The 17394-nt window shown below is 37.4% G+C and overlaps 1 protein-coding gene and 1 long non-coding RNA gene across 3 annotated transcripts; both read right to left on the minus strand.

The window, feature by feature from the left end:
* Positions 1-2177: 2177 nt before the first annotated feature.
* Positions 2178-6561, minus strand: LOC117825517 (ATP-sensitive inward rectifier potassium channel 1-like). 2 transcript variants are annotated; one of them, XM_034701412.1, is made up of 2 exons: positions 6437-6561; positions 2178-4118 (listed from the first exon to the last, which is right to left on the minus strand). In XM_034701412.1, the coding sequence occupies exon 2, from the start codon at positions 4106-4108 to the stop codon at positions 2990-2992; it is 1119 nt and encodes a 372-aa protein (XP_034557303.1). In that variant the 5' UTR covers positions 4109-4118; positions 6437-6561; the 3' UTR covers positions 2178-2989. The 2 variants fall into 2 exon arrangements, with proteins under 2 accessions (XP_034557303.1, XP_034557304.1); XM_034701413.1 differs by lacking the exon at positions 6437-6561 and adding an exon at positions 4378-4473.
* Positions 6562-9428: 2867 nt separating this feature from the next.
* LOC117825521 lies at positions 9429-14108 on the minus strand. Its single transcript, XR_004633862.1, has 3 exons — positions 14002-14108; positions 13738-13896; positions 9429-10777 (listed from the first exon to the last, which is right to left on the minus strand). It is a non-coding gene; the product is annotated as an uncharacterized LOC117825521 (long non-coding RNA).
* Positions 14109-17394: the final 3286 nt, after the last annotated feature.

The raw sequence follows: 17394 nt of genomic DNA on the forward strand, positions 1-17394 counted from the left end.
TGTACTACAGGCCACATTTTAATCTTGATCCCAGAAAGGCGTGTTATCTGACCCTGATGTAATCAAATGCTCAAAACTACCATGACAAGGCACTAAGAATGTCCCAGGAAAAACACTCAGTTTCTAGTTTATAGAGCACTGTTACAGCAGTCCTGTAAGCCATATGGTCATGAAATAGATTATGATCATATTCTTAAGTTTTGTTTCTTCCTTGTTTCTAACCTTTATCATTTATCCTGAGTATTGTTTGTGTTGTCCCATTTCTTTCTCTGTGTGTCTCATTTTCCAACTGGTTCTTTTTGTGTTTCTGTGATTTTAAGTTGGACATTTTGGGAGTTTATCTGCTTGGAGTTTTTTAGAACATTTGTATTTCATATTTTTCTTTTTTGCTCTTTAGTTAAAAAATCTTCATAATGTGTATAAACAAAAGAGCATGTGCAGACAAGACTCAGGAGAAAGACTGAATGAACTGACAGAGAAGAGAGGGAACACAGACTGAATGAACACCAGGTGATTAGTCACAGGTGTGACAAGACACAGGTGAAACTAATGAGGTGCAATCAGAGTGGAGGGAAACACTGAAGGGCATGAGGTAAAACCAAAGCAGACACACAGGGAGCAAGAACTACAAAATAAAAGCAACTCATGACATAAATGGTATGTTCTTATCTATCTTTACATTTGTGGTGCAAATGGTTCCTTCTACATTATTTTGAAAGGCATTCGCTGTGTTAGCTCTTGCTAGCTACATGTATGCATTGGTGATATTGCATACAAGAATAAAGGAGCTGTATCATTTACACATTCTCATTTTTTGGAGGCTTTTTGTCAGATTTTGCTTAGCTTTGTCAACTCCTATTTAAGTTCCATCAGTTTTAATATCATTGAACAATTCAAGGCCACACGTTAGATGGAAAAACATTGGTTTAAAATGGTTTAATATTGGTGTGCATCTATTTTAGTCTAAGTGTTTTACTCTTTACCTCATTTAATTATCTCTATGAACACTTATTTAAATAATAGGTGTCTGTAATTTAACAACTGGTGTGTACAATTGGTGTCTGGGTTGTGTGACGGCTTTAGTTTTGCAAATTGCTGTATTAGTGTGAATGAACCGTCTGGACGAAAAGACACGCTTCACAAACCAACGTCACAGTAAAAGGAAAAAAACAACAGTGAGCCAACAGATAGCAGGGGCTGTGTATCACATTTTCTCTATGCTGCTTTATTTTCCTGTGTAATGAAAATCTTACACACTTCACCTTCGTATCACTCAGTCCCTTATTTCATCAACATCACTGTATGAAGACCAGAGAGGGTCAGAATCCTCTGAGACTTGGAAAAATGCAAATTGCTTTGAATTTGTGGCTCGAAAGGACAAGAATGTGATGGTAAAATGTAAACCGTGCCGGGGCCAGAAACAACTTTCCACTTCTGCAAACTCAACACCAAGTCTTTCCAGGAACCTGCAAAGGCAACATGCTAACACAAAGGTAGTGGCTAAAAAACCCTCGGACACTGAGTGACCCCCAAGATAGCAGCATGGTGCCGACACCAACCAAACAGCCTAGGCTTGATTTTCAACAATGATGCGTATCAACCAAAGCAGAGATAGACAAAGTTAAACAGGACTGTAAGCAGCAGATGTGTGAAACTTTCAGCAGTGAGTAAATGTATTAACATTCTTAAAAGTTACTGGTAATAAGTAACTTTTTTTGAGTAACTACCCTAACACTGGTGCAGACACATATCAGACAATAAGCACTGATATGATGTGTCCTACAGGGGTCATAGTGGAAGGTCTGCCTTGAAGACAAAAACCTGTTAAAGCTGCATGTTACCTTAAAGTTGCCCATGTCCTGTTATTTCTCTGAATGGAGAGTTCTGGTTTCATGTTCAGAACCATCATGCAAACTAATAAGCGGTAAAGCAGCTGATCTTATCTCCATAACACTCTCACTCTGCTGTGTTTGGATCCCTGTTTGCTGTCACAACTTCACTTTGTTTATTGATAAAAAAAGCCTTGATAGGGGTAAGTACCTGGCATGATGTTGCTCTGACCTTTTTGATCATAGCCCGTATTTGACGCTCTGGTTTCAGTGTGACGGAGGATAAAATGACAACAAAGACCTTTTGTTTCAAAAAATAGCATTTATTTCAGTGTAATTTAGCCCTGAGATCAAATACAAAAAAAAATGTCTAAACAAACTATACACAGTACTGTATGCAGCCATAAATTAAGTGTTTCCTGGTATATTTGTTCTCCGGCAATGTCTTAAGTTGAGGAGAAAACCACAACTACATCACCTACCCTTTGAAAGTGTGGCCACAAAGTCCAATCCTTTGCTAGTGCCTCAGTGCCTGATTTGTCAAGTATACTCAAATGATTTAAGTCCAAATGTCTACTTGTGCAGAGCAGCTTACAGTAGCACAAGTTAATAAAACTTTACTTATTCTCACTTGTGACATCAACATAACTCCAAACACTCGTCTTTCAAGTAACATAAATATACAAACACATAGTATAATACATTTTCATTTTCTGCATACTCAGTTGGTCGGTGTGCTAGGATGGAGGTAAATTAGAACAACTACAATTTATTTACAGCACAAGCTCATGGGTGAGTGATTGAAGACACTCTCTCTTTCTGATTTTGATCAGTAGCATATCCACCTTGCATGACCTGACCTCCCTTTTGAAAACAGGTTTTTGGTCAGCAGACAGTGACAGGTGTGGTTTGACATACAAATAGTCCACAATAACTGTCCTGCCCCACAGACGTCTTTCTTATCTGCGTTAAACACAATAGAATGACATATAAGTAGGTTTTTGGTATTTAAATGCTACACAATGCACTGTCTGCCATTAGGTAACCCTGGCTGCCCCCATCAGCTGTTAGTTATCTGGAGTCTTGAGGAGTTCTTCAATGAGAGGTAAAGGCCTCTGCCAGTCTTGTTATGTTGTGTTTAGATACACATGTCCATCTCCTTACATCTTGGTTACATTTGGGGACTCGATATCAATCACCTCAAAGCCCTGGTTGTCATGTCCATCTTTGGAGTGGTGGTGATGACCTTTGATATTGTGGAAGCAGTAGGCACAGTGTGCTGTGGCCACAGGCACCACCTTGGAGAAGTTTGAGAAATCTACTCTGTATTTGCCCTCTTTGCTTCTGGAGATGATGGGTAAGAAATTGTAGCCCCACATGATCTCCGGTGGAACAAAGGAGGTCCGGACTTGGCAGGAGGAGCTGGTGGACTCTGCAGTGCCGTCTAAGAAGACGACCAGCTCAAAGTCTTGTTTGTTGAGCGTGTCCACTGCCATCTCAAAGAATGGGCTGCTCTTGTCGATGATGTGGTAGAGTGTGAGAGGGCATATGAAGAAGAGGTTGTCCTTCCCAGCGTCCACCATGAACTCAATGTTCACCTGGTCCATGATGATCGTCTCCCCATCTGGTGTGTTTGTCGTCCTCAACAGCTTGCCATAGATCTGGCTTCCTATCATCAGGGTCTTGCGCAGGTTAGCTACTCTGATTGACAAGCAAAGAGTACCATTTTTGGGGCTGATGACTGCCATGTCACTGAACGTGATGGTCTTTGCCCTCTTTTTGGGTGAAGAGATCTTGGACAGGATGACTCCACACATGAAGCAGTTTATAATGGCTCCAAGGAGAGACTGGATGATGATAAGAGCCACAGCACCCGGGCAGAGAGGTGTCAGCGCTCGACCACCATACCCAATGGTCGTTTGGGTTTCAAGGGAGTAGAGGAATGCTGTGGTGAGTCCTACGACATTTTCAACACATGGAGCGTGATCTGATGAGGGGTTCTGCCACGTCAAGTCTCCATTACTGCGGGCAATCCAATACCACAGCAGGCCGAAAATGAACCAGCTGAGGGTGAAGGAGGCGATGAAGAGGAAGAGAACAAAACGCCACCTGATCTCCACAAATGTGGTCCAGAAGTCGGCAAGGAAGGCAAAGTGTTTACTGTACTTGAAGTTCCCGTATTCGATGTTGCAGCGACCATCTTTGGTCACTAGCCTGGTTCTGCGGCTCATACGCTCCGCCAGACAGTTCTGGATACGTTTCTGTATAAATCCCAGCATTTTCTATGACCTACAAGACAATGAAACAAGGGGAAAAATGTTAGATGTAAAACCAACAATTACATATTTATAAAAGAAAAAACTTCTAAGTTCACAACACTATAGATGATGTATAATAAGTATAAAATTTAGGACACAACACATTTTTTGCAGCCCAAACAATGTCAGAAATTTATTTTACTCTTCTACATGCAATAAAGCAAAAATAATTTCAGATAAAATGTGTAAAAATACCAAAAATAACTTGACAAAGCGTGTCATTATTTTACCCAGTCAACTGGTAACGGGAACTTTCAAAGTGTCAATCATCCTAAATACAGTAATCTGCTACAATAAAGTAGCAAAATGTCAACTCGACCCTGCTTATCAGATGTTTGTGGGAGATTTCCCAAAAAAATAGATTTATATGCAAGCACATTTTGTGTCAAGGAAGAATAATCCAACATACACTAAGTGATGCACTGCAGGCAAAATTGTGCCATACAATGTACTACAGCACTCAAATGTACACATGGATGTTAAAATTTGAACATTTGAAGGAGTACTGAGTGTTAAGAAAAACACATTATGTTATTAAGTCTAGAAAACACCTGCTCTATTTTTGTATCGAGTAAGTATCGTTCATGTTCTTCTTTATTCCTTTTCCCCGTAGCCAAATCTCACTCCATACTGCTTATGTAGTCTCCCATGTAACAAGCTGCTCTCTCTCTCACTGCAGTTTTAATCCTCACTGAAAGGCTATAATCTTCGGTAGGAGAAGCACTGCAGTAAAGACCTGAAGTTAATGAGGAACAAAGTTTCCACTAAAGTGCAACACATAAGTGCTCCAAATAAACCAAATAAATTGAGTTGAATTTTGATCCTCTGCAAGTGTCTCAACACAAGGATCAGCTTTGTTTGCTTAGTTTCAATGCAGCAAAAATAAACATGGTATTAAAATAATTTGCACAAACCCTGGCCAGAAGACTGGCTCACAGACATAACAGTCTTTGACTTTATTCAAGCCCTGGGTTCTCATAAGTCTGGCACTTGATGGATGGTAACTGGCAATATTGGCTGTACAGAGGTTTCCAAATAAGTATCGCCTCTGTGCTTGCCAAGTCATGCAAACTACCCATTTGGCTCATTGCGTGCTTGTTAGTGAATGTGAAGTAGTACAAAACGCTCAGTGCTGTGAGTTTGTTTTTGTTTTCATCCCTCAAAGCGTACATCCAGTAATTTTGCCCTAAGAAATCTGATAATAATACTGTGTGGCTTGTTTGCAGGCTTAAACTCTTCTGCACGTAATCCAAGTCATTCCATGCCTAATCATTAGGTCAGCATTTTTCCATATGGTAAGAAGATTTGTGCAGGAATGATTTCAGGTGCTAGGTATGTTAATTGTATGTCTTACAAGTTACTCTTAATTGTTGCTTTGGGTTAGAAAACTAGTACCTTTGAGGAAAAGACCAGCATGAAAAAAAGTTTTCTTGAGTAGCCACAAAATATTGGACACTAAACTTTAACTGTAAACCTAAAAGCACTTTAAGGACTGCTACGATTTAGTCACAGCAATCTTAAAATTACAATGTTACAATGGCAAGCAATATCTAAACTTGCACGGGTCTATTGCAGACTCTCTTTTTTTTGTAGTTAGCTTTTCTCTTATGAGGCTATTTGAATATGCCTTTGCTACTGCTCACTGGTTGTGCATCCTGGGCAGTTTTAAGATGTAAAGTCAGAATGCTTAGTCTGAGTCATTTCATTGCAAACACTCAGGCTTAAAGCATTGACAATCTAGAAATTTGAATACACACCCTGTGTCATGGTATTAATTCAATCAAGTAGAAGCAACTGAAAATAGACTTTTAAGCAGGAACTGTGTGCTAATCATTCGTTTGATTTATTACCTTGTCATTACAACTTTCCCCTTTCTGTTAAGTGGGCAATTCTCTTAAAATCTGCAACAATTTGAGAATTATTCTGATTTAAGGTGAATGGATTTCTACCTGCGGTGGCTGTTACATAATTCCAACAACAGCAGGGTTTAGAATCACTGAATGAAAGGAGATGTTACTGGAATAAGTCTCCTACAAGCTTTGATTGATTCTCTATTTGCAGTACATTTCAGTGTTGCTAAATAAAGTTAAATATAAAGTAAAAAGTGTCTTTTTAGCTCCTTTTTATTATTATTATTTTTAACATTTGAAGAGATGACTCCAATTTACTTTGCAAAGACAGTGTTAGTACACTTAGATTAAACATTATGTCCATCCTCAAACTAATGAACTGGAGCTGGAAAGAAAATGTGTTAACAGGAAAGCACACTTTCTATATATTCACACTCACCTCTATGAATTGAAGTCAAAATGGTCTGCAGGTCCAGTGGTAAAAGAATGACTAATTCCAGCTTGGCCTTCTTTCTCTCTCGAACTTTTTCACAATTCACAGAGGCAGTTTAGGTGTGTCCTCTTCTGATGCCTGCTCAACAGCACCTGTGTGAATTTATACTGTCCTGTTAGAGTGTGCTGGAATCAGCCAGGTGATGTTTACGCCCACAGACACATCAAGTGCCCCTCCGCCCCCAAACAAACTCACACACATGTATGCGCACCCTCCCCCCCAGCTCTAATAAGTTGTTTACCCCACAGATGCCTGGCACCAAGGGCCAAGCTGACCTGTATCTGCCACACTCTAAGTTCACTACAGTCCAGGAGTACAGCTTTACAGTATTCAGGTACTCTTTATTCCACAATATTTGTATTTAAGCTTCTTTAGAGGTGCTTTGTATTCAACAAGAGCAGCTATTGAATGTTCACAATGAAACAGTAAAACCTGTATGTACTGTCTCTGTAATTGGTTCTGGTTCTCTGCATCTCAATGAGGTACAGACTGTGATGGTAATTATTTAGAATAGACACACGCACACACACTTTGATTAGTATGTTGCAAGGAAATCTTTTATTCTCAGTTGCTGAAGTGCTCGGCAAGAAAAGCAGTACATGTCAGAAGATATGGACAAGGTATGAGGATCATTTGGGAAAATCATAGGACACTTTCACAGCTTCTTATCACCTGATCATGATTATCATGTGTTTCCCAAGTACACCACTTGCTTTGATTATAGGGGGATCAACAACTTCAGCTCCGTGGTGTGATAAAATAAAACATTGGGACCATATATAGGTGATGTAGTGAGGAGGACATAAGCTGCAGAGATGAGAAAGAAGATGCTCTAGATTCAGATAGATAGCTCTCTGGGGTCGCCCAGGAGCCAAATAAGTTTGTGAGCTGAAGGTGTTAGAAATGCTCAGGGGAATCAGGTTGTGAATCTTAAGGGGAGTAGTTTTTCAACTCCATTGTTGCCGGTAAAAGTGATGAAAAAGCAGCTGTATAACCTTACAAGCTACATATACGTGTATTCTATTGACGACCACAATACATTACTGTTGACACACAACAAGATCAGCCTTGCCTGTCTTCTGTTAAATCCATGCTATTGTAACCGGATGACAAGCTTTTCTATATTAGCCTTTTCTATTCAAAAAGTGATTTGCCTGTTTGTTTAATCAACTCCCTCTTTCTAATCCCTTTTGTATCTGACAAAGGGCCGGCGAATAGCAACCAGACCACATAGCTGCACTGATTGTAGGGCTGGTTTAGCAACTAAGAGCTGTGGAGGCTACATATGATTGATAACAATGCATTTGGGAACAACTGCTGACAATGAATAATAGCACATCAATCCCAGATTAGTCCCTTAGATTCGGTATTGATGTTGTCATACGAGTATTGTTACCAGAACTGGCTCTTTAGACTGTTGAAGTACTCATTTATATCAAATACTGGCTCTAAAATAAATGTGATGTTGATGACTGTTTTACTGTGCGGTCATTGATTATTGCAAACAAACAAAAAAAAACTAATATTCAAACAACATTGCTATGATTTCCAAGTATGAGGAACCTAAATAAATAAATAAAAAGTTAAAAGCTTCTCATTACAACTTTTTCCTGGTAAATTGACAACTTTTATCTCATAAATGTAAATTTTTATTCTTGTAAATTAACAACTTTTTCTTGTAAATTGACATTTTATCTCATAAAAGTGGTATTTTTTCTTTTTTTTTTTCAAAACAAATTTTCTTGTAAATGTACTTATCTTATTCTCATAAATTTACAACTTCTTCTTTTACAACTTTTTACTCTCATAGATTTTGAATTTTACTCTCAAAATCCTACTGTTTTTTTTCTTTGGCATGTGCCTAATCTTCTGTCGTATTATTAAAACCTGAAGAGGGAAAAATTATTTATAAAGTGAAACTTACAATAAGATTTTCAGTTTGGTTAATATTTTAGCTGCATTTATGGATTAGTATTTATTACGCATCCAATACAGTTGAAAATTATGCAGAGCTGTTTTTAGCTCTTTTTGGGGGGGCCTTGAGTCATTGTCCCATGCTCTCCCCTTGACATGTTGAACAGTATAATGTCTGACACCTCTTTATTTTTCTTCAAAATATTTTTTTTTTGGAAGAAACATTTATCTCCAAGGTAAGTAAAGCTGTCAGATTAATATTGTGGAGTTAAAAAGTACAACATATCCTTCTGAGAGGATGTTTCGTTGAAGTAATCAAGTAAACTAAAAGAGCCTCAAATGTGTTTACAAGTTTAGCACTTGATTGATTGTGCTCAGTAATTTTCCACCACTGTTAACTGCTGTTTACCTTTGTGCTTACTCTATGCTGATTAGTGCAAAACAACAATGTCACTGATAAGAAATACATGTGTGAGGGATTAGTGTAGTGCCTTTGATAATTAGACGTCTAGCAGTGATTGTAAACAAAGGGAGTATCTCTCATCGTCAATTACAGTACTCAAATGAATAATGCTAACGTCTGTATCAGTATCTGTCAATCAGTGTGGAGACATTGGTTTTGAGTTGTCACTTGGTACAACCTACTTACTCTCACTAGGTATATATAGGGAAAATAGGAATGGAATGATGTTTATATTTTAGCGCAAAGAGCCAAAATTGCAAGAAAGTTATTTCAGTACAATTATAGCAGATCTACAGTGTACTCTTTATTATATTACTCGGAGAAGACAAAATATCCATCAGGTAGGCAAAAAAGAGGAAAGGAAATATTTCCTCTTTGCAGACAGAAACCTTCATCAATAAATTGAACAGAAATTGAAATAGCTTAAACCTTTGTTTAAAAATTGAGAGTAGACATAGACACAGGATAACTTTTTAAAGAAATGTTGAAAATGCAGATGAGAAAGTAAAGACAAGGGAGGTTTGAAGTACTGGAAAAGTAAAGAAAATTCAAAACATTAGAGGGTTTTCAAATCCCTTTTTTAATCATTCCAGGTCAAAAATGAACAACCCTTTGGAGTGTCATTCATTAGCTTAAAGTAAAATACATTGTTTGCATTCAACTGTCTGTTTACTAGGTTTTCTGTTACTTCCTGGAAAAAAAAAGTCTTTGTAGTTCATTGAAACATCTTGGGACAGGTTTAGACAATAACCAACAATACACCATAGACCGTTGGTTTAACAACTATGTACAGTCCCCTGGTGTTCTTTAGTTCATCTCCACCCCAACTGCACATTCGCAGCCTTGTTTCTATTTTGCAAAGGGCTGCATGAAATACTACTGGGAGTTGCATTACATTTAGTTGAAAGAACAGTGCAGCTTATGCACATGCTGAGAGTTACCATAGTGTATCAGTATGATATGCTGAGGGTTTGGTAGGTGTTGGTATTTGACACCCCAGGGATAAGAACTGGCTGATAAGAAACTGAACTAGAACACATGATCTCCTTCAACAGGTTGTTCCAGAGTCATGGGACATTGACTGGGGGCGCTCTGTCTCTTTTGGGTTTTAGCTGCTACTTTGGAATAAGTATCATGCCTCTACCAGAGAAGCTCAAGCTGTATTTCTTACTTTGAGAAAGTGATTTATGTATGGGCCTAACGAAAAAGTGGTGTAAATGTGAGTCATGTAAATATTAGAAAAAACATGGCAACGTCTAGGCCTGTGAAGCTGGTATATGAGGCAAGGTATAAGGGGGCCATTTGTAACCACTGATGTAGCAATTGTAGTACTTTGGCCTTGGACTGAGCCTTGCAGCTCTCTATTTTAGAACCGGAATTGATTCAAAGTGACTTAGGAAAATCATAGGAAAATAATTTCCTATGATAAATATTGCATAGTTCCAATGTCTGGTGTTTTTTGGGTGATGAAAAATGACAAGTCACCATCATTTTTTTTAGAACTTAGCATGAAAACACACAAAAAAGAATATAAAAAAAATAGAAAAAGTGTGCATTGGAACAATAGAAGTTGACACATGGTAAAAATGTACACGGCCGTTCTCAGTTTTGCTAAATATATTTTCTTTTAAGGGGAAATATTTTAGAGTCTTCAACATTTGGAAATTAATCAGTGGAATTGTATTATACTGGACCATTTAACACATAACACAGGAGAGAAGAATTAACAAAGTAAGAGGCGTCATAGTCAAAAGGGCGTACAAAATTGTGTCATGAACTGAAAAGCCCAAGAGTGTTCACTCCCAGTGGAAGCCTTTAGCACAGACCCAGGACAGTAAACACACAGTCCCCATGTGCTGTCTGTCTTCAACAAAGTGTTATTTTCAGGCTTCATCCAGGGACCAGAGGAGCTAAACAAAGATACAAATTAGTAGTACTCTGAAGCAACCATTTAAAACATGATCTGAAGAACACAGCTTCAGTTTAACTCAAAGTTAATTTAAGGAAATTGCAGACATCCACTCATTAATCTGCCATTCAAATCTGAGTTGTCATAGACCCCAAAGATAAGTAAGGTAGTGCACTGACAGCTAACAAAGACGCAAAAGCAAATTGACACAACAATTGCATATATTTGTGTTAGATTCTACATCTATGTTGTCCGAGTAAGCACTGTAAACATGTTGTCTTCTATAGCTGCCTTAATAGGGTCACTGTGTTGAAAAAATGCACAGCAAAATCAGCATACTCAAATTAACACTGTCAGAGTTAATATTAACTCTTTTAAAGTGTCTATAAGGGTCCACACCACTGAGTGTTAATGTAAATCTTTTTGGAGAGTTGGTACATTAACACTTATTAAGTGTAATTATTGACTCTTTCTAGAGTTAAAATTTAACACTTCTTAACACTAACCAGTGTTACTTTTGGTCAACACTTCAATATAGTGTTAGAGATTAACACTCTCAGAGGATTTATTTTTAACTATTAAAGTGTTAACCCCTAGTTAAGACTTAAACTTTATTAACACTGTAAGGTGTCAAAATTGCTGTAATAAAACTACTAAAATTACTTGGATAATATTGTTAAAATAAAGACAACATGTCGAGTAAGAACACATTTTTGTGTAATTTTAAAACATATGCACCACATAGGCATCTTAAACATCTTCTAAAACATATGACAATATGGAATGATATATGCTCTCTCATTTTCATTAGAATATTGCTTATCAAAAGGTCTAAAATAAGTAAGCTGGTCAATGCATATCAAAGCATGTTCATCAATATTCTCCTCTATACAATATGAATGAAACTGTTCATCAAAGAACATTGTTTTAACTGTACATCCTAAAATTAAAGCACGCTGTTCGTGTATTATGATATTGCAGATTTTCTTGAACACAGGTAGATCATAGGATGTTCCAGTGCATATAAACAGATTAACCTGGTACTCAGTGCCATCATTTCTGACCCAACTTGTAGTTGAAACATCTGCACATGCATCTAAATGTAAAATCTGACATTGTAATTCTCCACCTTCCAGGTCATCTATGGTTTTGATTTTAATAGGAACAACCTCAAATCTTTTAAAATAATAATTTTCATAGTAAAATGCAAGTTGACGCTGGTGATGCTTGACCAGAGATTTTGTAAGGTTTTTAAAATTTTTAACAGACTTTTAAAAAAATAATGTTTAGCTTCGAATCTCATACACCACATATGAACGAGAGGGCCATTTTTTTTAATACATCTTGGATAGTGAATCATTAAGTGGTGCTTGGGTATCAATTTTTTATCAGGATACAAAGTTTTGAACATGGTGTGGTGGTCATGAATCAAATGTTTTAGGTAACAAATCATGCCATCAGTAATGATGGGGGAAAACACTATATTAACAATTTGTAACAAAAGGAGAACAAACTTCCAGTGATTATTTTCCCTTTCAACCACATCACCAAAGATGAGTGGGGTATTACGGAGAACACACAATGACTGAATGGCCTTTAAACCTAACTGTTTGCTGTTATCATCCACTTTTAAAACACTTGGTCTGTTTTTACATTCCATGTAACCATAATTAAAACTATGTATCCTGTCCATCAGCGTGTTCAAAGAGATGTATCCATTTTTTATCAGGTACTGAAAAAACAATTTCAGTTCATACTGTACAACACCTTCTAACAAATCATGCATGATATCAACTGAAAAATTGTCAGAGCTATGAAAATATTCTAATGAATTCAGCACACAAGGTTTTTTAACACCATAAACAGAAGGCAGAGCAGTATCTTCACTTAGTGCGTTACAATGTTCAATGTGAAGCTCTCTTGAGCGCAGAATCAGCCCAGGGTCACTCTCGTTAAACACAGACTGAATGTCTTGCTTATTAGTTAGGCAAAACCTACACCAATGTGTTGCACTGAAAGATTCAACAAAGCCTAGCAAGCTATTTAAAGCAAGATTATCACCAGTGACTTGTATTACAGAGCCAAATAATGGTTCTTCAATAAATGAAATTGGATTTCTTTTGTTTCTAAAATTTTCAAATCATCAATTACAGGCTTTAATATTTCACCAAAGCCATATTTTTTTAAATATTCTGTGTAGAAAAGAGCTGCAAGGTGTACATTCATTATCACAGAGTTTAACTTTGGTTGGAGGTTTTTTAAAGTAAAATAGACACACCCAAGTTTATGGACACCCTTCTTGGAACCTAATGGGTTGGCGGTTTCAAAATCATCGTAATAAAGCAAAATTTGGAGGGCCTGCTTCTGTTGTGAGAACAGAGAATGATTTTGGAAATATAACCCATCATTGATATCTCTGTATGTTCCCTTTTTACTCAGTTTCTCTTACAAAAAAGCCTCTCTTATCTCACTATTTTTGAAAATGGATTTAAGTGTACCTAATATGGGCACATACATGTACTTGTCTGTTACAGGAATCTGACTAAAGACACCTGTAGTTCTATCTCTCCGTGTATCCAGTCTCACACCAAGGACAAATTCTTTGGGTTCAACTATTTCCCATTTTTCATCATAATATTTTTGTCTCTTGTTCTCTGTATTAAATCCAGAAAAGGGGTTATCTAACTTATCTAAATTGTGTACTATTTTTTTTATAAATGTCTGCCTGCTGTGCTTCAGAAGAAAATGTTTGGAGAACTGCTTCTCGTGCTTGACTTTGTACATCACTAACAACTTCCTCCATTGAACAAACTATTGTTTATGGAAAATGCATCTTCACAACTATTTTCCTAAAAATTAGTTAGAATGAGAAAGTGTTTCTTACATATCAACAGGAATATCAATGCATTCATATCAATGACTGAGTCAATTATTCTGAATACATTTTTTAATAAGCCTTACCTGTAGCTACATACTGATGGTATACAACCTTAAACTTTCGGACCCCTGACTTTAAGAGCTCATCAAACACATCTGCGTCGATCTCAGTACCAGACTCATCATTCAGTCTAAGCTCACCTTCAGTTAGAAGATGAGCCTGCAGACTGAATTTGTTTGTTACTGTAAGAAATAAAAAATAAATTACATTAAGCTACAAGATCAACCATGTCATTGAGATCTGTAAGCTGAGTGTTAACTATTGTAGTTTATAATGTAGATACCAACCTTCTTGAAGAAACTGGAGGAAATCAAAGTTTCCATCACTTTGTGGAACTTTGATGTATTTTTGGAGTCCTCTGTATTCCACCTTTGCCAGCATTTTTTTGTATTCCTGTAAGTACATGAAAAATGGATCTTACTATAATTAAAATGAATGAAAGAACAGTTGTTGTATGCCAATATCACATACTTTCCATTAGTATCTTACCATACAAAATGCCAGTGAGATATTACTGCATCCTTCGTGTTATTAGAAGACCTTAGACACAAAAGTTTTAGTCACTTTTATATGACTAAGCACTTAAGAATCAAAGATTTCACACTTTATAAAACAAAACGACAACCCTGCATGTCATTCATGTAAAGAAAAAAAACCTTCAACTAAAAGACATTAAACATTTACATAGCAAATAAAACACTAAAAAAGTAATAACTTTAAAGAGCACTGACATGTAGCTCCATTATGAGAGCAATAAGCTAGCAGTCACACAAATGAGCGACAAGAAACCACTGTGACACAGAAGAGAGATTGATAAATCAATTTGATATTGTCTTAGCTCTGCAGTCTGCAATTTTACTTCTTGTAAATAATTTTGTCTTTCCCGGTAAAATAAAAATATATCGTGCTGTACATCGATTTGCTTAAGAGAAGCAACTTACTGCAAAACCGCGGTGTCAACATGTTGTCGGAGAAGTCAAGAAATAGCAAGTCAGTAGTAGTGTAGCAGACTTAAAATGCTCACTGACTCACATAAATGCAAGTCTTACAAACCGAGGATAATCCCGCCACCCGTTTTCGCATAGCATTTGGGCTGCTCGTGAATTAAAACAGCCCAACTAGACACATTGCTTCAGTTAGCCTAACATTAAACTCGACATACTTAACTTAATAAACAGTTTTTGGTGCCGCTGTCTCTAAAACTTGTGTCATTGATATGGTATTTGCTATCAAATAAAGTTTAGGCGAGCTGAAATGAACGAGTTAGCTACTAAAGATATTTGGTTAGGTTGGCTAGTTTGAGTATTACAGCATAACAGAAGCTAACAGTGCAACAGTGGTTAATAATTGAAAGTAAAAGACCATGCACCGTTAAAGAAATAATATTTGTATCAAAAAAATTACCTTTACAGAAAGTATTTTCTTACCTGAGAACGGTAAATCCTGTCTCTGCTGGCTTCTGTCGGTGCGTGTTCGAAGCATGGGATCAAAGCGGTTCGAAGGTAATTGGGGGAGGGGCGGGCTGAATAACACTAACAGTGTCACATCCAGGTTCAGATTTGAGAGTGAAAAGTATAGAGTTAAAAATTCTGCCATTAACACTTACAGATTTAATTTGTTGACACTTCATGTTAACACTCGATTTTGACTAACTTTTTTTACACTGAAGATGCACTTTCATGAATTTGACTACATCAGTGTTAAATTAACTCTGCACTTTCTTAAATTGCCCTAACACCAAAATATTTACTCCCTTCAATTTGCTGCAGAGCTTGTGAGTGGTTTGATGAAAAAATCAATATGTTTGGACACTAGCTCAGTGTTATTATCTCTGCCACTTTTGATGGATGTGTCTGATTGTGAGCTCAGGTGAATTGTGGGAAACACATGTTGCTAATCAGAGTTTTCACATGGAGGGAAGTTGATTGTTTTCGTCCCGTGATTAACTTTTTTCTGAAAAGCGGTGTCCTCCATGGCTAGGTTTATATTTTCTTATCTTTTTTTAATACGAAGTTATATGAGGTTAAAAGAAAGGGTCACTGAATGCATGTTCCTCACTACACAACCACGAATCCACCATTATCCACTGCTCTCACTAGAGATCTTCACATCCTCTTTGAGTCGATGTTACTCACTGACTCCTGAGGTTAGATTGGAGAGGACACTTGTTCTGTTGCTCTCCAGAAGTTTTTTCTCATAACGATTCAGCTTTTTGTGAAAGTGCTGGTAACACTTTCATAAAAGGGACACAACATTTGAGAGGTTTCCAGGGAACAAATGGGAAATGAAGGACTAACTTGCATAGAGCGTTTAGATTGAAGTAATTTATACAATCATATCTCCAGATCAAACTTTATATAGCAGCTAATGTTCAGTTAGGGAAATGAGTAAGGGATGAGTCTTCATATGGCCTTGGTGTTTTGCTAGCTCAGATTATAAGATCATCACTTTTACTTTATGCAGCAGCATAAACAAAGAAACAAAATGTGTTTATAGAGAAGTTTTCAGAGACAAAGACGTCACATAGTGTTTTACATTGCTAAGACATACAGTTTAAAAAGGAGTACCAAGCTGGTCACTAGAGCTACAGATAGAAGTGATAATGTAAAACACAGATTCCAGGGGGGTAGAGATTAATAATAATCAGCTCACTCAAGGTTGTTAAAATAATTAACCAATACCTGATGCCTGTCTAAACAGGGACATCAACTGATTCTGCAGAGCATACGGATATGTTCTAATCATTCCACAGCTTTGGACCCACAGCCTGGATGGGTTTGTAAGTGTGTGTGCATGGAACTGTTAGTAAATGTAACATTTCAGACCTGAGGGAACAGGTTAGCTGATGGGGCTGAATTAGTTCGACTAAATAATCTGGAGCCCGACTGTGAAGGGATTTGTAGGTGAGAGTAAGCATTTTAAACTGGATTCTGAAAGCAATGGGAGCCAGTGTAGGGATCTTAGTGTAGGGGTGATATGTGAATGTATTTTTGACCTGGTTAATACTCTTGCGGCAGCCTTCTGTACTGACTGCAGGCAGCTGAGGGCGAACATGCTGAGTGTGGTAACGGGAGGATTACAGTTGTCAATATGTGAAGAGATGAAGGCATACAAGGTTCTCGAGTTCAGAGGTAGGCACTGAGGATCTCAGTTATTTATCAGATAAAAGCAACTTCAACCTGTAAGCTTTTTTACACTGCTGTTAAATGGTGCAGATTTATCAAATATAACTTGCAGATGATGGAGCAGTAGACAGGAACCCAATGTTCTGTGAAGTGGGAATAATTGTATCTTGGGCAACAACTAAGACCTCCTTATTGAGCTGTAATTAATTGTCAGTCAACCGGTGCTTGATTGAATTTACACAGTCCAGGAGCCTGGATGACTTACAAGGATCAGTGGGTTTTAAAGAGAAATGGATGTCATCATATGTGTTAAGATATGTTACATCTATTTATGATCTCTCCAAGGGGCAGCAAGTAAAGGGAGAAAACTAGAGGCCCCGGGACAGATCCCTGTGGCACACCACATGACAGAGAAGATAATTCAGAGTTGCAGTCTCAAATTGAAACAGAATACTTCGATCAGCAAGATAGGGCGACACCAATCTAACGCTGCCCCTGATATTCACACCCAATCATGCAGTCTCTTTATCAGGATATGGCGGTCTGCAGTGTCAA

The sequence above is a fragment of the Notolabrus celidotus genome, chromosome 14, assembly GCF_009762535.1.
Source record: "Notolabrus celidotus isolate fNotCel1 chromosome 14, fNotCel1.pri, whole genome shotgun sequence".
Taxonomy (NCBI): domain Eukaryota; kingdom Metazoa; phylum Chordata; class Actinopteri; order Labriformes; family Labridae; genus Notolabrus; species Notolabrus celidotus.